General features: G+C 50.0%; 1 protein-coding gene across 2 annotated transcripts in view; it reads right to left on the bottom strand.

Moving 5' to 3' along the window:
• ivd (isovaleryl-CoA dehydrogenase) overlaps window positions 1-17,132 on the bottom strand; it is a 32,707-nt gene that overhangs the window by 3,291 nt on the left and 12,284 nt on the right. The window contains exons 4-11 of one of the 2 annotated variants that reach the window (XM_086003674.1): window positions 16,756-16,925; window positions 14,809-14,902; window positions 13,235-13,371; window positions 8,133-8,229; window positions 6,358-6,451; window positions 3,632-3,713; window positions 2,070-2,174; window positions 542-614 (exon numbers count right to left, since the gene is read on the bottom strand). In XM_086003674.1, the coding sequence (XP_085859800.1) occupies window positions 542-614; window positions 2,070-2,174; window positions 3,632-3,713; window positions 6,358-6,451; window positions 8,133-8,229; window positions 13,235-13,371; window positions 14,809-14,902; window positions 16,756-16,925 (852 nt within the window). Of the gene's footprint in view, window positions 1-541; window positions 615-654; window positions 796-2,069; window positions 2,175-3,631; window positions 3,714-6,357; window positions 6,452-8,132; window positions 8,230-13,234; window positions 13,372-14,808; window positions 14,903-16,755; window positions 16,926-17,132 lie in introns of those variants that run through there. The other variant, XM_086003675.1, reaches the window with a different exon arrangement.

Here is a 17,132-nt window from a genome sequence, read left to right as displayed (position 1 = left end):
GTAGCTTAACTCCATTTACCCGCATTAGTTCCATATCCCTTAATACCCTTACCCAACAAAAATCTATCAATCTCAGTTTTGAAGTTTTCAATTGATGTAACCGCGACAGCTCTTTGAGGGCATAGAGTTCCAGATTTCCACTACCCTTTGTGTGAAGAAGTGTTTCCTGACATCACCCCTCAATGGCCTGGCTCTAATTATAAGGTTATGGTCCACCAGAGGAAATAGTTTCTCTCTATCCACCCTATCAAATCCTTTAATCATCTTAAACATCTTCAAAAACTCCAACCTAGGCACTCTTCCTCTTCCATGCATCGCTTGAAAAGTAAGACCCACTGTAGAGTCTCCTTGCTCCAACTCCCTCTGAAGTGTGGGACCCTACTGCCCTCAGTCTTCCCTTCCTCCTACCGTTTACAGGGGTGCTGAAAGCAAAGATGTTACCCTACTATTATTTGCCTTCTCTTTCCAACGGTGGTGGTTTACTCATCGGTCGGTCTCGGCCTTTCACCTAGATTTACCATTTAAAGAAAAGAGCACTCACCCAGGCACTGAATTCCATCCAGGGCGACTTTGGTAGCTGCCTCTGCAGCGTAAAGAATCACACCTGCACAATCCTGGAAAAGGAAGGAGAGGTAAATGGGGTCCTAAACCTGGAGCTGCTTTGAGTAGCCAGTTGTAGTGAAGTAACCAGGACTCAAAGTGTGTAATCTTGATCAATACCCAATGCCACTCAATATAGTGTAGAACCGGCCTGATGGATCTCAATGTTCCTTTCCGGTCCTATGCATTCCTAATCTAAAGAAAGGAAGAACCTGCATTTATACAGCACTTTTCACGACTTCAGGACGTCTCGAAGCACTTTACAACCATGACATATTTTTGAAGTGTTGTCACTTTTGTAATGTAGGAAGCGCAACAGCCAATTTGCACACAGCAAGGTCCCACAAACGACCAGATAATCGTTTTTAGTGGGGCAGGTTGAGGGATAAATATTGGCCAGGACAATATGTGCATGATGTAATTACAAGGGTAGGTGTGGCTTAAAACCTTGTACTGTCCATCAAACATTGGAGAAGGAGAAACAAGTGAGTGGACAATCTTGTCCACCAATCAGAACTGTTTGTACACACTACCTTTACTAATAATTATAGTTTTACCTTTTTTGGGATCAAAAGCACAAGCAAGCAAGACAGAAAGGCACACACACACAGAATGAGAAGCAATGAACCGGCGGAGATTCGATGGGCCGAATGGCCTCCTTCTGTGCTGTACTATTCTATGAAAGCAGAAAAAGAATCTGCAAAATGATGAGGGGGAAGCAGCACTATTATTCCAGATAGAAGATGTGGGACATATAGGATGTTGTTTCACACAACATCATCAACTCCCTTTTCAGTCTATTGATTATTAACTACTTAAAGGAGAGGCGAGCAGAGGTTTTTAAAATGCAGAGTTTTGATGGAGTGAATAGGGAAAGACTACATATTTCCTCTGGTTGAGGAAATAGTGCCATGCAGTCATCAATTTAAAATTGTTACTAAGAATGCATAAAGAGATTTCTCCTAACCTCTCTCCTCAGAGGGTAGTTGGAGCATGGGATGCTTTCCCACAGGGCGTGGTTGAGAATGGAAACCATTACATCTTTTACTGGAAAATTGGATCAATATTTGAAGTTAATGAAGGTACATGGCTGTGGGGAGAGAGCGAGCAGGGACACTGGCTTTGGATTGCTCTAGCAAAGAGCCAGCACAGACACAATGGGCCAGATAGCCTCCTGTGCTGTACACAGTGTGACACACCATTGCCTGGCTGAGACCTCAAGTAAGCCAGCTGTTGCCAGGTTTCTGCCTAAGCAGCCCTTGAGCAGGTTTCAAAATGATATGCAACTGTCCTGGTAGGAAGTCTTCCTTCACGTACCTTTGAGGAATCCCACAGGTGACCACTGTAGCACCCAGTCCATGACCGTGGTCAAGAATTTATGCAAACCGTTTGAAGTGATTTAATCTACCAAGTGTTTGTTGACAGTGAGGGTGCTTATACGGCAGTCCATGAGCTGCCTCTACCCTCACCTTTGAGCTCATGTGGCCCTCGTCACAGGCTCTTGCCACGTTGTATACGTACTGTCTGCACGCACTCAGACGGGTATACATGTCAGCCATCTTGCCTTGTAAAAGCTGCAGTCAAGTGAAGGAGAGACACACACACAAATGAACAATTATCAAATTAAATATACCAAGGAAGCACTCCTGTTAGCCCATCTCAGTACAACTCATTAGTATTGGGTAAAATGAGGACATAACAAAAACAAAACTTGAACATCGCTGTGATCACATAACTCTACCACGTATTGGGGAGGAGGGAAGAGTTGAGAAAGAGAGATGAGGCTTTTGCTACAACCATCATGGCAATGCCTGGAAAAAGGCTTTCTACTCCAGCCGTTAACAGGCTAATGTGCATCAGAGCCAGATCCAAACCTCGACCCTCTAAATGGGAAGCAGCACTCAGCTGCTAGGCCTACCATGTCCAGGATGGGGCCTAAGGCTCTACTGTTGGGGTAACTGTATCCTCTGAAGTGGGAGCCAATTTAAACATATCTGGTGTTATCATCCCTAGGTGGAGTGGGCCTTTGGCGTAGCGGTAGCATCCCCGCCGCTGGGCCAGAAGGCGTAGGGTTTCGAACCCCGCTCCAGACAGTCCCAGCAAGTGGAGTTGGAGCTCCAGCTCTAAATTCTGGGTTGACATCGAGCGGGATACTTGCGTCCGTGGGTGTGGGTGGCCCCCCCACCTCGTATGGGTTGTGGGAGCCCGTAAAACCCTCCCGCCATAGGACTAACCACCCTAATGGCTGGTACGAAGGTGGTTAGTCACGGAAGGAGCGTTAATCGCGGCCAGAAATCCTTCCACCACTTCATACAGTTCCCCAAAGGGAATAGTGTGAAGACACGTACGACGACGATCCCTAGGTAACAATAACTTGCATTTATATCGCATTAACACTCCTGTGAAGCGCCTTGGGATGTTATCAGACAAAATTTGACACCAAGCCACATAAAGTGACATTAGGACAGTGACCAAAAGTTCAATTAAAGAGGTAGGTTTAAGGAGTGACTAAAAGGAGGAAAGAGAGGTAGTGAGAGACGGAGAGGTTTAGATAGCCCAAATCTCCATCACTACCATTACTATGCTGCCTCGAATGGGCATCCAATCCTCCATCCCTAGAGCTCCCACCCCTCCTTTAATGGGAACCCAATGCTCCATCCCTCGTGCTCCCACCCCTCACTGAATGGGAACACAATCCTCTGTCACTGGGACCATCATTCCTCTCAAAAGGTAGCCCATTCTGTATCACTTGGCGTATATACTTTCTGAATGGGATTTGAATGCTTCAACATCAAACCCCCTGAATGGGAGTTACTTACTCCACCACTAGAACTAATGGGCCTCTCAAAAGCAGTTGATTGCTCAAAGTGCTCTGCTCAAATAGCAACAGAGGCCCAAAAGGATGTTGCTTACCTGCCTATTTGATCAGGAGTAATGTGTCTACCAAAGAGAGTTAATAAGAGAAGGAAAAAAGATTTAAAAAAATATATAAATACATCACATTATATTCAGAGTCCTTGTGGCACCTTACCTGAAACTCTCCAATCCTCTGACCAAAAGCTTCTCGGATATGCAAGTAAGGGAGAGCATTGTCCAGGACTGCCTGCATGATGCTGCAAGTGAATGACAAGAAACTTTCACCAATCAGTAAGATGAAGATAATGAATGAAACTGGAGAAGCGCTGAGCCCAGATGTCTCTACATGCCCTCATTCTTTCCCAGACCTCGATACCGTAGAAATCCTACCTCTCAGTCTTCTCTTGCCTCTACAATCTACTGGCATTTAAAATCCAAACTTGACATTACCTACTACTTCTTGATTTACCGTGTTCACTATCCTTCTCATCCTCAAGGTGGTCTACACCATGGGCCTTGGCCGTTCACCTAGGTTCTTCACTAAAAAAAGGTAGTAATGCATTCCAAGCCAACGAATTTTGTAATGAAACCTTATCTTTTGTGTGTCAGCCTTGGCTCAGTGGCTGGCACTCTTGCCTCCGAGTCAGAAGGCTCAGGGTTCAAGTCCCACACTAGAGACTTGACCACACAATCCAAGCAGATACATCAGTGCAGTACTGAGGGAATGCTGCAGTGTCGGAGGTGCCGTCTTTCAGATGAGACATTAAACCAAGACTCCATCTGCCCACTAAAGGTGGATGTAAAAGATCCCATGGCACTATTCGAAGAAGAGCAAAGGAGTTCTCCTGATGTCCTGGAAAACATTCATCCCTTAACCAACATCACTAAAACAGATTATCTGGTCATTAACTGATTTTGGGAGCCTGCTGTGTGCAAATCGGCTGCCACGTTTCCCTACATTGCAACCGTGACGACATGTTAAAAGTACTTAATTGGCTGTAAAAGCACTTTGGGATGTCCCGAGGTCATGAAAGACGCTATAGAAATGCAAGTCTTTTTTTTCTTTTACTGCCCCCACCCAAACTCTCAGGTGCTGAAACCCCTTAAAGCACTCCAATTGTTGCCGTAGCTGAATCCAGCTGACTCAGCCTGACCCCTTCAGGTCTGTGTGACTGAGTGGTACAGTTCATCCTCTTCAGAGCCATTGGGGAATCTATTCTCTTGTTTCTGGTCAATGCTATAGTGCAGTGGGCGAGCAGTACACACAACCTGAGCTCGCACCTGAACTCACCCACTCTTGAGTTATTGATGGTTATCAGTTTGTCGCAGAGCACTGGGAAGAAGGGGAATAGCGAGGGAGCGTTGTAGCCCTCCTCCCCTGGGGCTTCTGTCCTACAGCCTATTTCTGAGAAGTAAAAACAAAGTTGCATTTATACTGAGCCCTTCATGACCTCCGGGTGTCCCAAAGCGCTTTACAGTCAATTAAGTTCTTTTGTACTGTAGGAAACGCAGGAGCCAATTTGTGCACAGCAAGCTCCCACAAACGGAAGAGATAATGACCAGATAATCTGTTGTTATGTTAAATGGTGTTGAGGAATAAATATTGGTCAGGAACCCGGGGAGATCTCCCCTGCTCTTCTTCGAGATAGTGGCCTTGGGATCTTTTATGTCCACCTGAGAGAGCAGACTCGGTTTAACGTCTCATCTGAAAGACGGCACCTCCGACATTGCAGCACTCCCTCAGTACTGCCCCGGAGTGTCAGCCTGGATTATGCGTTCAATTCTCTGGAGCGGGGCTTGAACCTATAACCGTCTGACTCGGAGGCGAGAGTGCTACTACTGAGCCACGGCTGACACCACATGCATTGCAGGAATAGGTTCAGCTGACATGCCTTCTACAGTCGAATTGCCTGACTGCACTCGGTGCTAGGCTCGCACTATTTCATTACATACGTGAAGAATGGGCGGTTGAGCGAAGCACCAGAGGGTTGCTGGCAGCCATGGATATTTATCCCTGCCAGAATCCACACCTTCAAGAGATGAGCAGGGAAGACTGGGGCAGAAAAGCAAAGGAGATGGGAAATGCTGGCTGTTCACCTGCTTGTTTTCACCTTGCTGGGGTCAAAGTTTCCTACAATCAGTGGCATCTGGATCAAAGTTTCCTACAATCAGTGGCGTCTGGGTCAAAGTTTCCTACAATCAGTGGCGTCTGGGTCAAAGTTTCCTACAATCAGTGGCGTCTGGGTCAAAGTTTCCTACAATCAGTGGCGTCTGGGTCAAAGTTTCCTACAATCAGTGGCGTCTGGGTCAAAGTTTCCTACAATCAGTGGCGTCTGGGTCAAAGTTTCCTACAATCAGTGGCGTCTGGGTCAAAGTTTCCTACAATCAGTGGCGTCTGGGTCAAAGTTTCCTACAGTCAGTGGCGTCTGGGTCAAAGTTTCCTACAGTCAGTGGCGTCTGGGTCAAAGTTTCCTACAATCAGTGGCGTCTGGGTCAAAGTTTCCTACAATCAGTGGCGTCTGGGTCAAAGTTTCCTACAATCAGTGGCGTCTGGGTCAAAGTTTCCTACAATCAGTGGCGTCTGGGTCAAAGTTTCCTAGTCAGTGGCGTCTGGGTCAAAGTTTTGTACCATCAGTGGCATCTGAGTCAAAGTTTCCTACAGTCAGTGGCGTCTGCTTCATTCATGCAGTAATTATATAAAGACAGTCCAACCCACGACAGCCATGTTCACACTGGATCTCGGAGCAGAAACTAATAGTACCAAGTTCAGATCTGAGACACCACTGACTGAGAACACTACTTACCTGCATTGAAATAGTGCCTTTCAGATTAAACCGTCAAGCGTCTGTTAAGAGGACGAGATACATGATCAATGGGAAGGGAGAGGAGGTACTTCCTTACCCTAGAGGACCAGCAGACAGCACCAGTCGCTCCAGGTCCAGACCGCTCATCAGCACATACACTCCTTTGTTCACTTCTCCTAGGATATTCTCGGCTGAAACCATTAAATCATAGACATCATGTAGAGATGAACGTCACATCTTTAAAAAGCGGGCTCAGGTCAGTGTTGCAGCTGTGTACAATGGCGGTAGGCACTCGCCAATGCAGCAACGGACCACCCTTCGCCCTCCCCTGCAAAGAAAGCGTTTGGCCTTTACAGTATTTCCTCTCCCAGGAATCCTCTATGCACCCATTTATCTAGTCACTTTCTTCAACATAGGATGTCATAGGTCACAGTACTCCCATCAAGCTGATTTGCTCTGGTAGTTACCAAAATCCCAGGAAGTTGGCTTGTGACGAGCACTTAGCTGCAAATTGGGCAGTCAGCTGACGTATGATCCAAAAGGAGTTGAGGATGAAGCTGCATTTTAATAACGCTCTGCACAAGCACAAAATGGGTCCACTCGCACATGTCTGCCTCATTTATTCTAATTCAATTGACAACTAAGTTTTGGCCAACCCTATCTGCAATGGATTTGGAGAGATGGGAGGTGGGTGGGCAGGGGATGCCCTTCTCTTTAGGGTTCATTTTCCTGTCACATGGTCACATTACCACAAACCTGTACATAAAGCAGGAGGGACACTAATGAAGCAGATTCTTACAATGCTCCCAAGAGCCACATCTGTCGGAGTCACACAATCATTGAATCCTACAGCACAGGAGGAGGCCATTCGGCCCATCGTGCCGGCTCTTTGAAAGAGCAATCCAATTAGTCCCACTCCCCTGCTCCTTCCCCATTGCCCTGCAAATCTTTCCTTCTCAAATATTTATCCATTTCCCTTTCAAAAGTTATTATTGAATCTGCTTCCACTCCCCTTTCAGACAGTGCATTCCCGATCATAATGTGGAGAAATGTGAAGTTACCCACTTTGGTAGGAAAAATAGAAAAGCAGAGTATTTTTTAAATGGTGAGAGATTGGGAAATGTTGGTGTTCAGAGGGACCTGGGTGTCCTTGTACACAAATCACTGAAAGTTAACATGCAGACACAGCAAGCAATTAGGAAAGCAAATGGTATGTTGGCCTTTATTACAAGAGGCTTTGAGTATAAGAGTAAAGACGTCTTACTGCAATTATATAGGGCCCTGGTGAGACCACACCTGGAGTATTGTGTACAGTTTTGGTCTCCTTACCTAAGGAAGGATATACTTGCCATAGAGGGAGTGCAACAAAGGTTCACCAGACTGGTTCCTGGGATGGGGGATTGTCCTATGAGCAGAGATTGAGTAGACTAGGCCTATATTCTCTAGAGTTTAGAAGAATGAGAGGTGATCTCATTGAAACATACAAAAATCTTACAGGGCTTGACAGGGTAGATGCAGGGAGGATGGGGAGTCTAGAACCAGGGGTCACAGTCTCAGAATAAGGGGTCGGCCATTTAGGACTGAGATGAGGAGAAATTTCTTCACTCAAAGGGTGGTGAATCTTTGGAATTCTCTACCCCAGAGGGCTGTAGAGGCTCAGTCATTGAGTATATTCAAGACAGAGATCGATAGATTTTTGAATATTAAGGAAATCAAGGGATATAGGGATAGGGCAAGCAAGTGGAGTTGAGGTAGAAGATCAGCCATGATCTTATTGAATGGCGGAGCAGGCTCGAATGGACTATTCCTGCTCCTATTTCTTATGTTCTTATAACAACAATAATTAGATTCACACACGGAACAGTGGAATACCTGGCACTTTGCAGTCTTCAAAGACTAGCTCACACGTGTTGGAGCCTCTCATTCCCAATTTATCGAGTTTTTGAGCCGTACTGAATCCAGGCATGTCCTTAAAGACAAACAAAAAGCAGTGCACCAAGAACAGCATCAGTTCTGTTGACAATGGAGTTGCTCTGTTAACCACAGTGCAGACTGTCTTGTGCTCAACTCTGTCCCTGTGTCTCCCAGAAATGGTTGTGACTGGCTCGCTCAGCTGCTCATGCATCTTAAATATCTGCTCCCGCCCTCCTACCCAGAAAGAGCACAGCACATTACTGGGGGGGGGGGGACAAGCCTGTGAAACATGTCCACCCTAGCTAAAGGGAACAGGTTCACGATCATACTGGTGGGAAGACTAGAATTCTCTCAGCCACGCTGCAAGGGCGGTAGCAAGCAAATATATTCAATATATGGAGGATAGCAAGTAGCCAGGATAGAGATTCAGATGCATGCTGAACAGAAAGAGGTTCAAAGGGACACCAAAAGAAAGAAGCACAAGAAGGAACGCACAAGTGGACATTAAGGGAGAAAAGTTCAGTTGCTTTGCGCCTCCAGTTAGCAGGTTAGCGGCGGCGGTAGCCGGTAGCGCCCCGCGGCACTGCGCCTCTGGCGATGGCATCATCGCTGTGCGCAGCGCCCCTCTCGCAAACTTGGCTTGCGCCCCTGACCTACCGCCGGACAATATGTCCGACAGGGTCAGGGTGCCGTGTTCGCGGCCGGGGCGGCATAAATTAAAGGGCAGGTGCCGGGCGGCCATTTTTTGGGGGCCGCCTGCCAGCACCTGACCCCTCTCGCCTCCTCTCGAGTGCCGGGCTCTTTTGCCGGCACCCCGCTCCCCAGTGGTCCAGCAGGGCCCCCAGTGCGCGCTGCGCTAGGCCCCTCCCCTTTAATCAGGGGAGGGAGGCCTGCAGTACCGCGGCGCTACGTGCTTCCAGTAGTGCTCCGCCTCCTACTTAGGGCGCTACCGTTCAATTTCGGGCGCGCAAACTTTTTCGAGACACTGGCGAAGTTATCGTCCCAAAGGGGGCGCGAGCCAACTTTTGCCCCTAAATATTATGAACTCTAGCTGCTTGGACAGATAATTGTATCTGAGCGACACTAGAGCGAAGGTATAGTGAAGAAAGCCGGCAGATGATTATAAACAGCCCTGCAATAACCGGCTCGGTCTATCTGGCCTGTTTGGCAGGGTGCAGAAAAAATCCATTTCATGTTCCTGGGCTCAGAACAGTTCAAAGTCAGCCCATTACAACACTGGAGAAACAAGGCTGACAGACTGGGCACAAGAGAGTGAGCCATGAGCAGCAGCACAAGAGCTGCGTGTGCTTGAGCCAGCCAGGGACAAAGGAGCGGTCTCTCAACATTCAGTATTAATCCTCTTCACAACATTTGGAATGGAGCCCCAGGTAGTTCAGTGGAAGCAAAAACCCTGGAATCATTTAAGGAACAGCAGGATATTGTGATGCAGTCTTTCTGGCTGGATGAACGTGAATAAGGAATGCCCCTAATAACCAAATATCTTGTGACACTGGTGCATGCTGTATGTTTTTTATAAAACCATCTTTTACTCCCCACCTGCACCCCTGTAACTTAGAATTTCCAGCAGAGTGCTTACAGAGAACCTGTTCCTATCCCTCAGTCAGTCCCACTCTACAGCTGGTTATTACAAGGTGATAGAGTCACTCCAGATTGACGAACCCTCTAAATATCCCTTTCTCTTTGCAAGAAAGCACTTTGCCCCCACAGGATGGGAGAGATAAGGCACTCACCACGAGCGAATCTGCTTACCATGCAAGCTCTACCAGGCAGCTCGTTCCTTAGGTCAAAGGCCTCTCAATACAAGGGTTGGCAGGTCCGGTCACCACGTCCAGCAATGAGCTCCACATGGCGACCTCCGATCACTGCTCCCAGCTGTGAGCTCCACACGGGGACCGCTGATCACCACTCCCAGCCGTGAGCTCGACACGGGGACCCCCTGATCACCGCTCCCAGCTCTGAGCTCCACACGGGGACCGCTGATCACCACTCCCAGCCGTGAGCTCGACACGGGGACCCCATGATCACCGCTCCCAGCTCTGAGCTCCACACGGGGACCGCTGATCACCACTCCCAGCCGTGAGCTCGACATGGGGACCCCCTGATCACCTCTCCCAGCCGTGAGCTCCACGCGGGGACCCCTGATCACTGCTCCCAGCCGTGAGCTCGACAAAGGGACCCCCGATCACCGCTCCCAGCTGTGAGCTCCACACGGGGACCCCGATCACCGCTCCCAGCCGTGAGCTCCACACGGGGACCCCTGATCACCACTCCCAGCCGTGAGCTCGACACGGGGACCCCTGATCACCGCTCCCAGCTCTGAGCTCCACACGGGGACCCCCTGATCACTGCTCGCAGCCGTGAGCTCCACACGGGGACCCCCTGATCACCGCTCGCAGCCGTGAGCTCCACGCGGGGACCCCTGATCACCGCTCCCAGCCGTGAGCTCCACGCGGGGACCCCTGATCACCGCTCCCAGCCGTGAGCTCGACATGGGGACCCCCGATCACCGCTCCCAGCTCTGAGCTCCACACGGGGACCCCCTGATCACTGCTCGCAGCCGTGAGCTCCACGCGGGGACCCCTGATCACCGCTCCCAGCCGTGAGCTCGACATGGGGACCCCTGATCACCGCACCCAGCTCTGTGCTCCACACGGGGACCCCTGATCACCGCTCGCAGCCGTGAGCTCCACACGGGGACCCCGATCACCGCTCGCAGCCGTGAGCTCCACACGGGGACCCCTGATCACCGCTCGCAGCCGTGAGCTCCACACGGGGACCCCCTGATCACCGATCCCAGCAGTGAGCTCCACACGGGGACCCCTGATCACCGCTCCCAGCCGTGAGCTCGACACGGGGACCCCTGATCACCGCTCCCAGCCGTGAGCTCGACACGGGGACCCCTGATCACCGCTCCCAGCTGTGAGCTCGACACGGGGACCCCTGATCACCGCTCCCAGCCGTGAGCTCGACACGGGGACCCCTGATCACCGCTCCCAGCCGTGAGCTCGACAAAGGGGCCCCCTGATCACCGCTCCCAGCCGTGAGCTCGACAATGGGGCCCACTGATCACTGCTCCCAGCCGTGAGCTCCACACAGGGACCCCCTGATCACCACTCCCATCCGTGAGCTCCACACGGTGACCCCCTGATCACCGCTCCCAGCCGTGAGCTCCACACGGGGACCCCCTGATCACCACTCCCATCCGTAAGCTCGACAATGGGGCCCCCTGATCACTGCTCCCAGCCGTGAGCTCCACACAGGGACCCCCCTGATCACCGCTCCCAGCCGTGAGTTCCACACGGGGACCCCCTGAACACCACTCCCATCCGTGAGCTCCACATGGCGACCCTAGATCACCGCTCCCAGCCGTGAGCTCCACACAGGGACCCCCTGATCACCGCTCCCAGCCGTGAGTTCCACACGGGGACCCCCTGAACACCACTCCCAGCCGTGAGCTCCACATGGCGACCCTAGATCACCGCTCCCAGCTGTGAGCGCCACATGGCGACCCTAGATCACTGCTCCCAGCCATGAGCTCGAAAAGGGGACCCCCTGATCACCGCTCCCAGCCGTGAGCTCGACAAAGGGACCCCCTGATCACCGCTCCCAGCCGTGAGCTCGACAATGGGGCCCCCTGATCACCGCTCCCAGCCGTGAGCTCCACATGGCGACCCTAGATCACCGCTCCCAGCTGTGAGCGCCACATGGCGACCCTAGATCACTGCTCCCAGCCATGAGCTCGACAAGGGGACCCCCTGATCACCGCTCCCAGCCGTGAGCTCGACAAAGGGACCCCCTGATCACCGCTCCCAGCCGTGAGCTCCACACGGGGACCCCTGATCACCGCTCCCAGCCGTGAGCTCGACAAAGGGACCCCCTGATCACCGCTCCCAGCCGTGAGCTCCACACGGGGACCCCCTGATCACCGCTCCCAGCCGTGAGCTCCACATGGCGACCCTAGATCACTGCTCCCAGCCGTGAGCTCGACAAGGGGACCCCCTGATCACCGCTCCCAGCCGTGAGCTCGACAAAGGGGCCCCCTGATCACTGTTCCCAGCCGTGAGCTCGACAAAGGGACCCCCTGATCACTGTTCCCAGCCGTGAGCTCGACAAAGGGGCCCCCTGATCACCGCTCCCAGCCGTGAGCTCGACAAAGGGACCCCTGATCACCGCTCCCAGCCGTGAGCTCCACACGGGGACCCCTGATCACCGCTCCCAGCCGTGAGCTCGACAAAGGGACCCCTGATCACCGCTCCCAGCCGTGAGCTCGACAAAGGGACCCCTGATCACCGCTCCCAGCCGTGAGCTCGACAAAGGGACCCCCTGATCATCGCTCCCAGCCGTGAGCTCCACACGGGGACCCCCTGATCACCGCTCCCAGCCGTGAGCTCCACACGGGGACCCCTGATCACCGCTCCCAGCCGTGAGCTCGACAAAGGGACCCCTGATCACCGCTCCCAGCCGTGAGCTCGACACGGGGACCCCTGATCACCGCTCCCAGCCGTGAGCTCCACACGGGGACCCCTGATCACCGCTCCCAGCCGTGAGCTCGACACGGGGACCCCTGATCACCGCTCCCAGCCGTGAGCTCCACACGGGGACCCCTGATCACCGCTCCCAGCCGTGAGCTCGACACGGGGACCCCTGATCACCGCTCCCAGCCGTGAGCTCCACACGGGGACCCCTGATCACCGCTCCCAGCCGTGAGCTCCACACGGGGACCCCTGATCACCGCTCCCAGCCGTGAGCTCCACATGGGGACCCCTGATCACCACACCCAGCCGTGAGCTCCATAAGGAGTCGCCTGATCACTAGGTCCAGCCATGGCTCCGTGGGACAGCACCTGGCGAAGATTCACTCTTGAAGCTCAGGGGAAAATGTTAGATATATAGCAGGCCAAACTAAAGATGTATCCCTGAGCCCCAGCTCTCAGGACTGCAATTTAAAGAGAACGTGACTGTCATTTACAAATGTCTGATGCCCAAAATGCCCCCCAAAAACGTTAGGAGGTCCCGATGAGAATCGGTGTAAAATGTTACCTTCTCTACAATGAATGCTGTGATTCCACGGGACGCTGGCTTGGCATTAATGTCTGTCTTGCCATAAACAATCAGAATGTCAGCGTCAGGGCCATTGGTAATCCAGAACTTGTTGCCATTGAGGACGTAGTAGTCACCTTACAAAAAATACAACACAAACAAATCTCAGACAATGAAGCTTCCTCTCCACTGCCCCAACCAGGTATCTGGCCTCCAACCTCAGATCATCCACTGCTACACTAAACGCAACACTTTCCACACCAGCCAACCTTTTGGGCCTCTTAAGAGTAAGTTTATTGGCATGTTTCAGGATTGTTTGGCCATTTTGCTACAAATAAGATTCAGATAGGAGCCATTTCAAAATGTGTTTTGGGTTGAAGCTTGCTTTAAAAAGGGGTTAGTTTCTCAGGACAGCCCTGGAATGGGCTGTAAATCCAAAGTCAGGTGTAAGGTGGTTGGTATGCTAATCGGAGGTTGTTTTCCCACGAGACCAAACTGATTGCAATCAGGAATAAGGCTGAACACAGACACCACGGAAGGCAGTCTGGTTTTTGGGAACAGGGCTGCCTAGGCAGTCAGCCAGCAAAAAGCTGCAAAGGAAAAGTAGATCTGCCCCGGGAATGTAGGACAGGATGCAAAGAGATTAATTGGTTTCAAGTTACATATGACAAGCCGCCAACGTGGGGCAATGTCATGTGCTCTTTATTTTATATCATTATGCAAACATAAGTTGTACCAATTGTACTAAGTGATTCTGATCACACCGGATAATCTGTACTTTCTGCCTTACCGTGGAATAAAGCAGTTTATGACTCAAGCCAAACTTTGCCTCGTCTAGTGTTGACTCGGTCTTCCTTCGGGGAGATTGAAGACGTACACGTGCGTGAAACACGGAGATCGGTCCAGATCAAAAGCAAGTTTCACTGTTACATGCCTGGATCCCACTACTGCACAAGTAGATACAGGACAGTGCGAGTCAACTCCCATAAAAGTAAGACATTCAAGTTGCTTATGGGTGTAATGGCGCCACTGAACCCAAGAAGGTATCCATGGCAGACTTAATTCCGTAACACTTACCAATTTAATGCCAAAATATGGGTAGTTTTATACCATCAACTTGGGCTCACTTGAAGGTATGAAAAAAGTGACCAAACTTGTTTCACATGGGACCCGGATTTTCATCGCTCCACCATTGGCAGCCGTGCTTTCGTCTGCCAAGGCCCTAAGCTCTGGAATTCCCTCCCTAAACCTCTCCACCTCTCTCTCCTCCTTTACGATGCCCCTCAAAACCTACCTCTTTATCCAAGCTTTTGGTCATCTGTCCTGATATTTCCTTCTGCGGCTTGGTATCAAAAATGTTTTTATTGATATCGCTCTTGTTAAGCGCCTTGGAATGTTTTGCTATGTTAAATGCACCCTATAAATACAAGTTGTTGTTGCCCCTTACAGCCAAACAGTGGCAACTTTGATCATACTGGGCTGGATTCAAATCTAGGTCCCAAAAAAAAAACCCATCAAAGTCCTCAGCTACAGTGTCATAGAGTGACACTCATCATGTCATTAATTCCACAAACCTTTCTTATCTGCCCTCAATTTCATCGAGATAACATCCGACCCTGCATTCGGTTCACTCATTGCGAGAGCCCCTAAGTGATCTCCACTGATTAACTGAAAAAAAGAGAGAAAGCCAGTTAAACAGATGGAAACCCACTTCACAGTTCAACTGCAGTGTAGTGACAAGCACACTCAGGGGGCTGCTGCAAGAACAAGCTGCAGAATATAACACAATCAATGGATTCACTTCTAGCTGTAACGCAGTTATACAGGTGGTGGTTTAAAAAATTTTCTTCACTTGCAATCTGTTATACCCATTGCTGATTTGAAAGCCCTACTTCTGCTGGTACTGAACAGCTCACTTCAATAGAATTTGTGTCATTTTTGAAGATACCATTTGCAAGAACACTGAAATGCTTTTTATCCTTGTATTTTTTTAAAAATCTGCTACCTTGTTATTCCTCAGTTTTTAACCTGGTTGCCCGTGTTATCGTATTTTTGGAACAGAATGTAGGGATTTAGGGGCAGTTAGGCTCAAATACCCGCAACCTTTATGGTTCTTTGATCATGTCATCCCCGCTTCATCTCTGTGATGTAGTTGATAATCACAGGTGTCTGGTTAGGCATGCTTTACTGGTCCAATGAGACTGATGGTATATTGGCCCAGAAATTTGGGTCTCCACGGGTGAGTACGCATGGGGTACTCACCCGGAAGCCCAATGGAAGTACCGGTTTCATGCATGCACTGGAAACCGGCACTTCCGTTCCCCTGAAAGAAGGGGTTAAGAGGTGGAACGCGTGTGCAGGAGAGGCTGTGCGTGCGCATCGAACTTACGTTTTTTTTTCCAGGTTTCTCCGGGAAGGTAAATCTCCAGAAGTTAGACATGTAAAAGGCCTGCTTTTAACAAGCTAAGTGGTGAATTAATTAAAATTAAAACATTTTTTCCACAGGTTTATTATTTTTAAATACTTTAAAGGTAAGTTTATTTTTAGCCCCATTAGAAAATGTAATTCATTTTTTCAAAAATTTAAATTGTTTAAAATAGTTATTTCATGTAATTTATAGTTTAAAAAAAAAAATTATTTGAGGTTTTAGTGATGTTTTGGGGCTTATAGTATTTATAGGTTTGACAGCCCTTCCTGTCAAACTTATGAATGAAGCATTCCCTGCTACCATTGGCTCTCCATGGCCCACGTGATCCCAGGGGACACATCAAACTAACTGCGCCCCGGGATACGCAAGCACTGCGCGCCGGCAGTTGGAGGGGGCCTAGGATCGCAATTCCACGGGGGCCCATAGCTCAACGGCCGGTGCGCTAGGTAAGTGCAGGTCGGAGGGAAGCCTCCGACCCGAATTTCTGGGCCAATGTTTTTCCAGCACGCCATCATCCTTTGAGAACAGTGGCAGTTGTCTAATGACTCCTGTGAGCCCACTATGTGGGACAGCAGTTGAACTAAAAAGTAGAACATTCAGATACAACTCCTAAACTTACATTCTTTAACTGAACAAATCTGGGCCAGTTATAGTATCACTTCAGCGTCGATGCAAAGTGGTTTTCGGTGCACAGTGCTGCAACAGCAGTGGTACAAGTCAGGTGACGGGAGGCAATATGAAGGCAGGAGGCATGAGCCCACGGCTAGGAGGCAATCTCACACTGCTAGGCCTCCAGACGGTGAAGCCAAGCAGAGCTGCTTTATCACTGGACAGAGCACATTGTGTAGCTGGCAACATAACCGAGATCCGTTAGCTGCGTATGCCACAATACAGGCACTTGCCTGAGCCTGGTACCTATAGTATAACTGGCCCCTCAGAATTTGGGGTTAAGGGGCACTGGAGATTAATTCTTGGAGCTTTCCTTTAGGTAATGAAGGATGGCCTGTGAGTGATTAAGGAATAGACAGCCATTTGGTACAGCCTAGTAATTGAACTTAAGCAGTGCTGAAGCTTTGTGCTGTTGGTGCTGTACCTTTGGTAAGTATTTCTTTTTCTGTTCTTCGTTCCCGTTTCTCACCAGCTGATTGATACACAGGTTGGAATGTGCTCCGTAACTGAGGCCGATGGCAGCAGACGCACGGGTTATTTCCTCCATAACAAGGACGTGATCCAGGTATCCGCCTCCAGCCCCTCCATACTCCGCTGTAAGGTACCACAGAGTTACCTGAACAAGATGCCCACTAAACTCACTGCAATAGTAATAAAATGCCGAACACACTGCATCCTCCATCCGAGACAGAGGTTGTAATTACACACACTAGCGGTGAGAATGGGGAACTCGCTGTCACATGGAGTGGTTGAGGCGAATAGCATAGATGCATTTAAGGGGACGCTAGATAAGTACGAGGG

Source organism: Somniosus microcephalus, chromosome 12 (assembly GCF_052327205.1).
Source record: "Somniosus microcephalus isolate GS21.2 chromosome 12, FLI_Smic_1.0, whole genome shotgun sequence".
NCBI lineage: Eukaryota > Metazoa > Chordata > Chondrichthyes > Squaliformes > Somniosidae > Somniosus > Somniosus microcephalus.
Note: the sequence above shows the minus strand (reverse complement) of the source record. Positions and strands in the feature narration are given on the sequence as shown.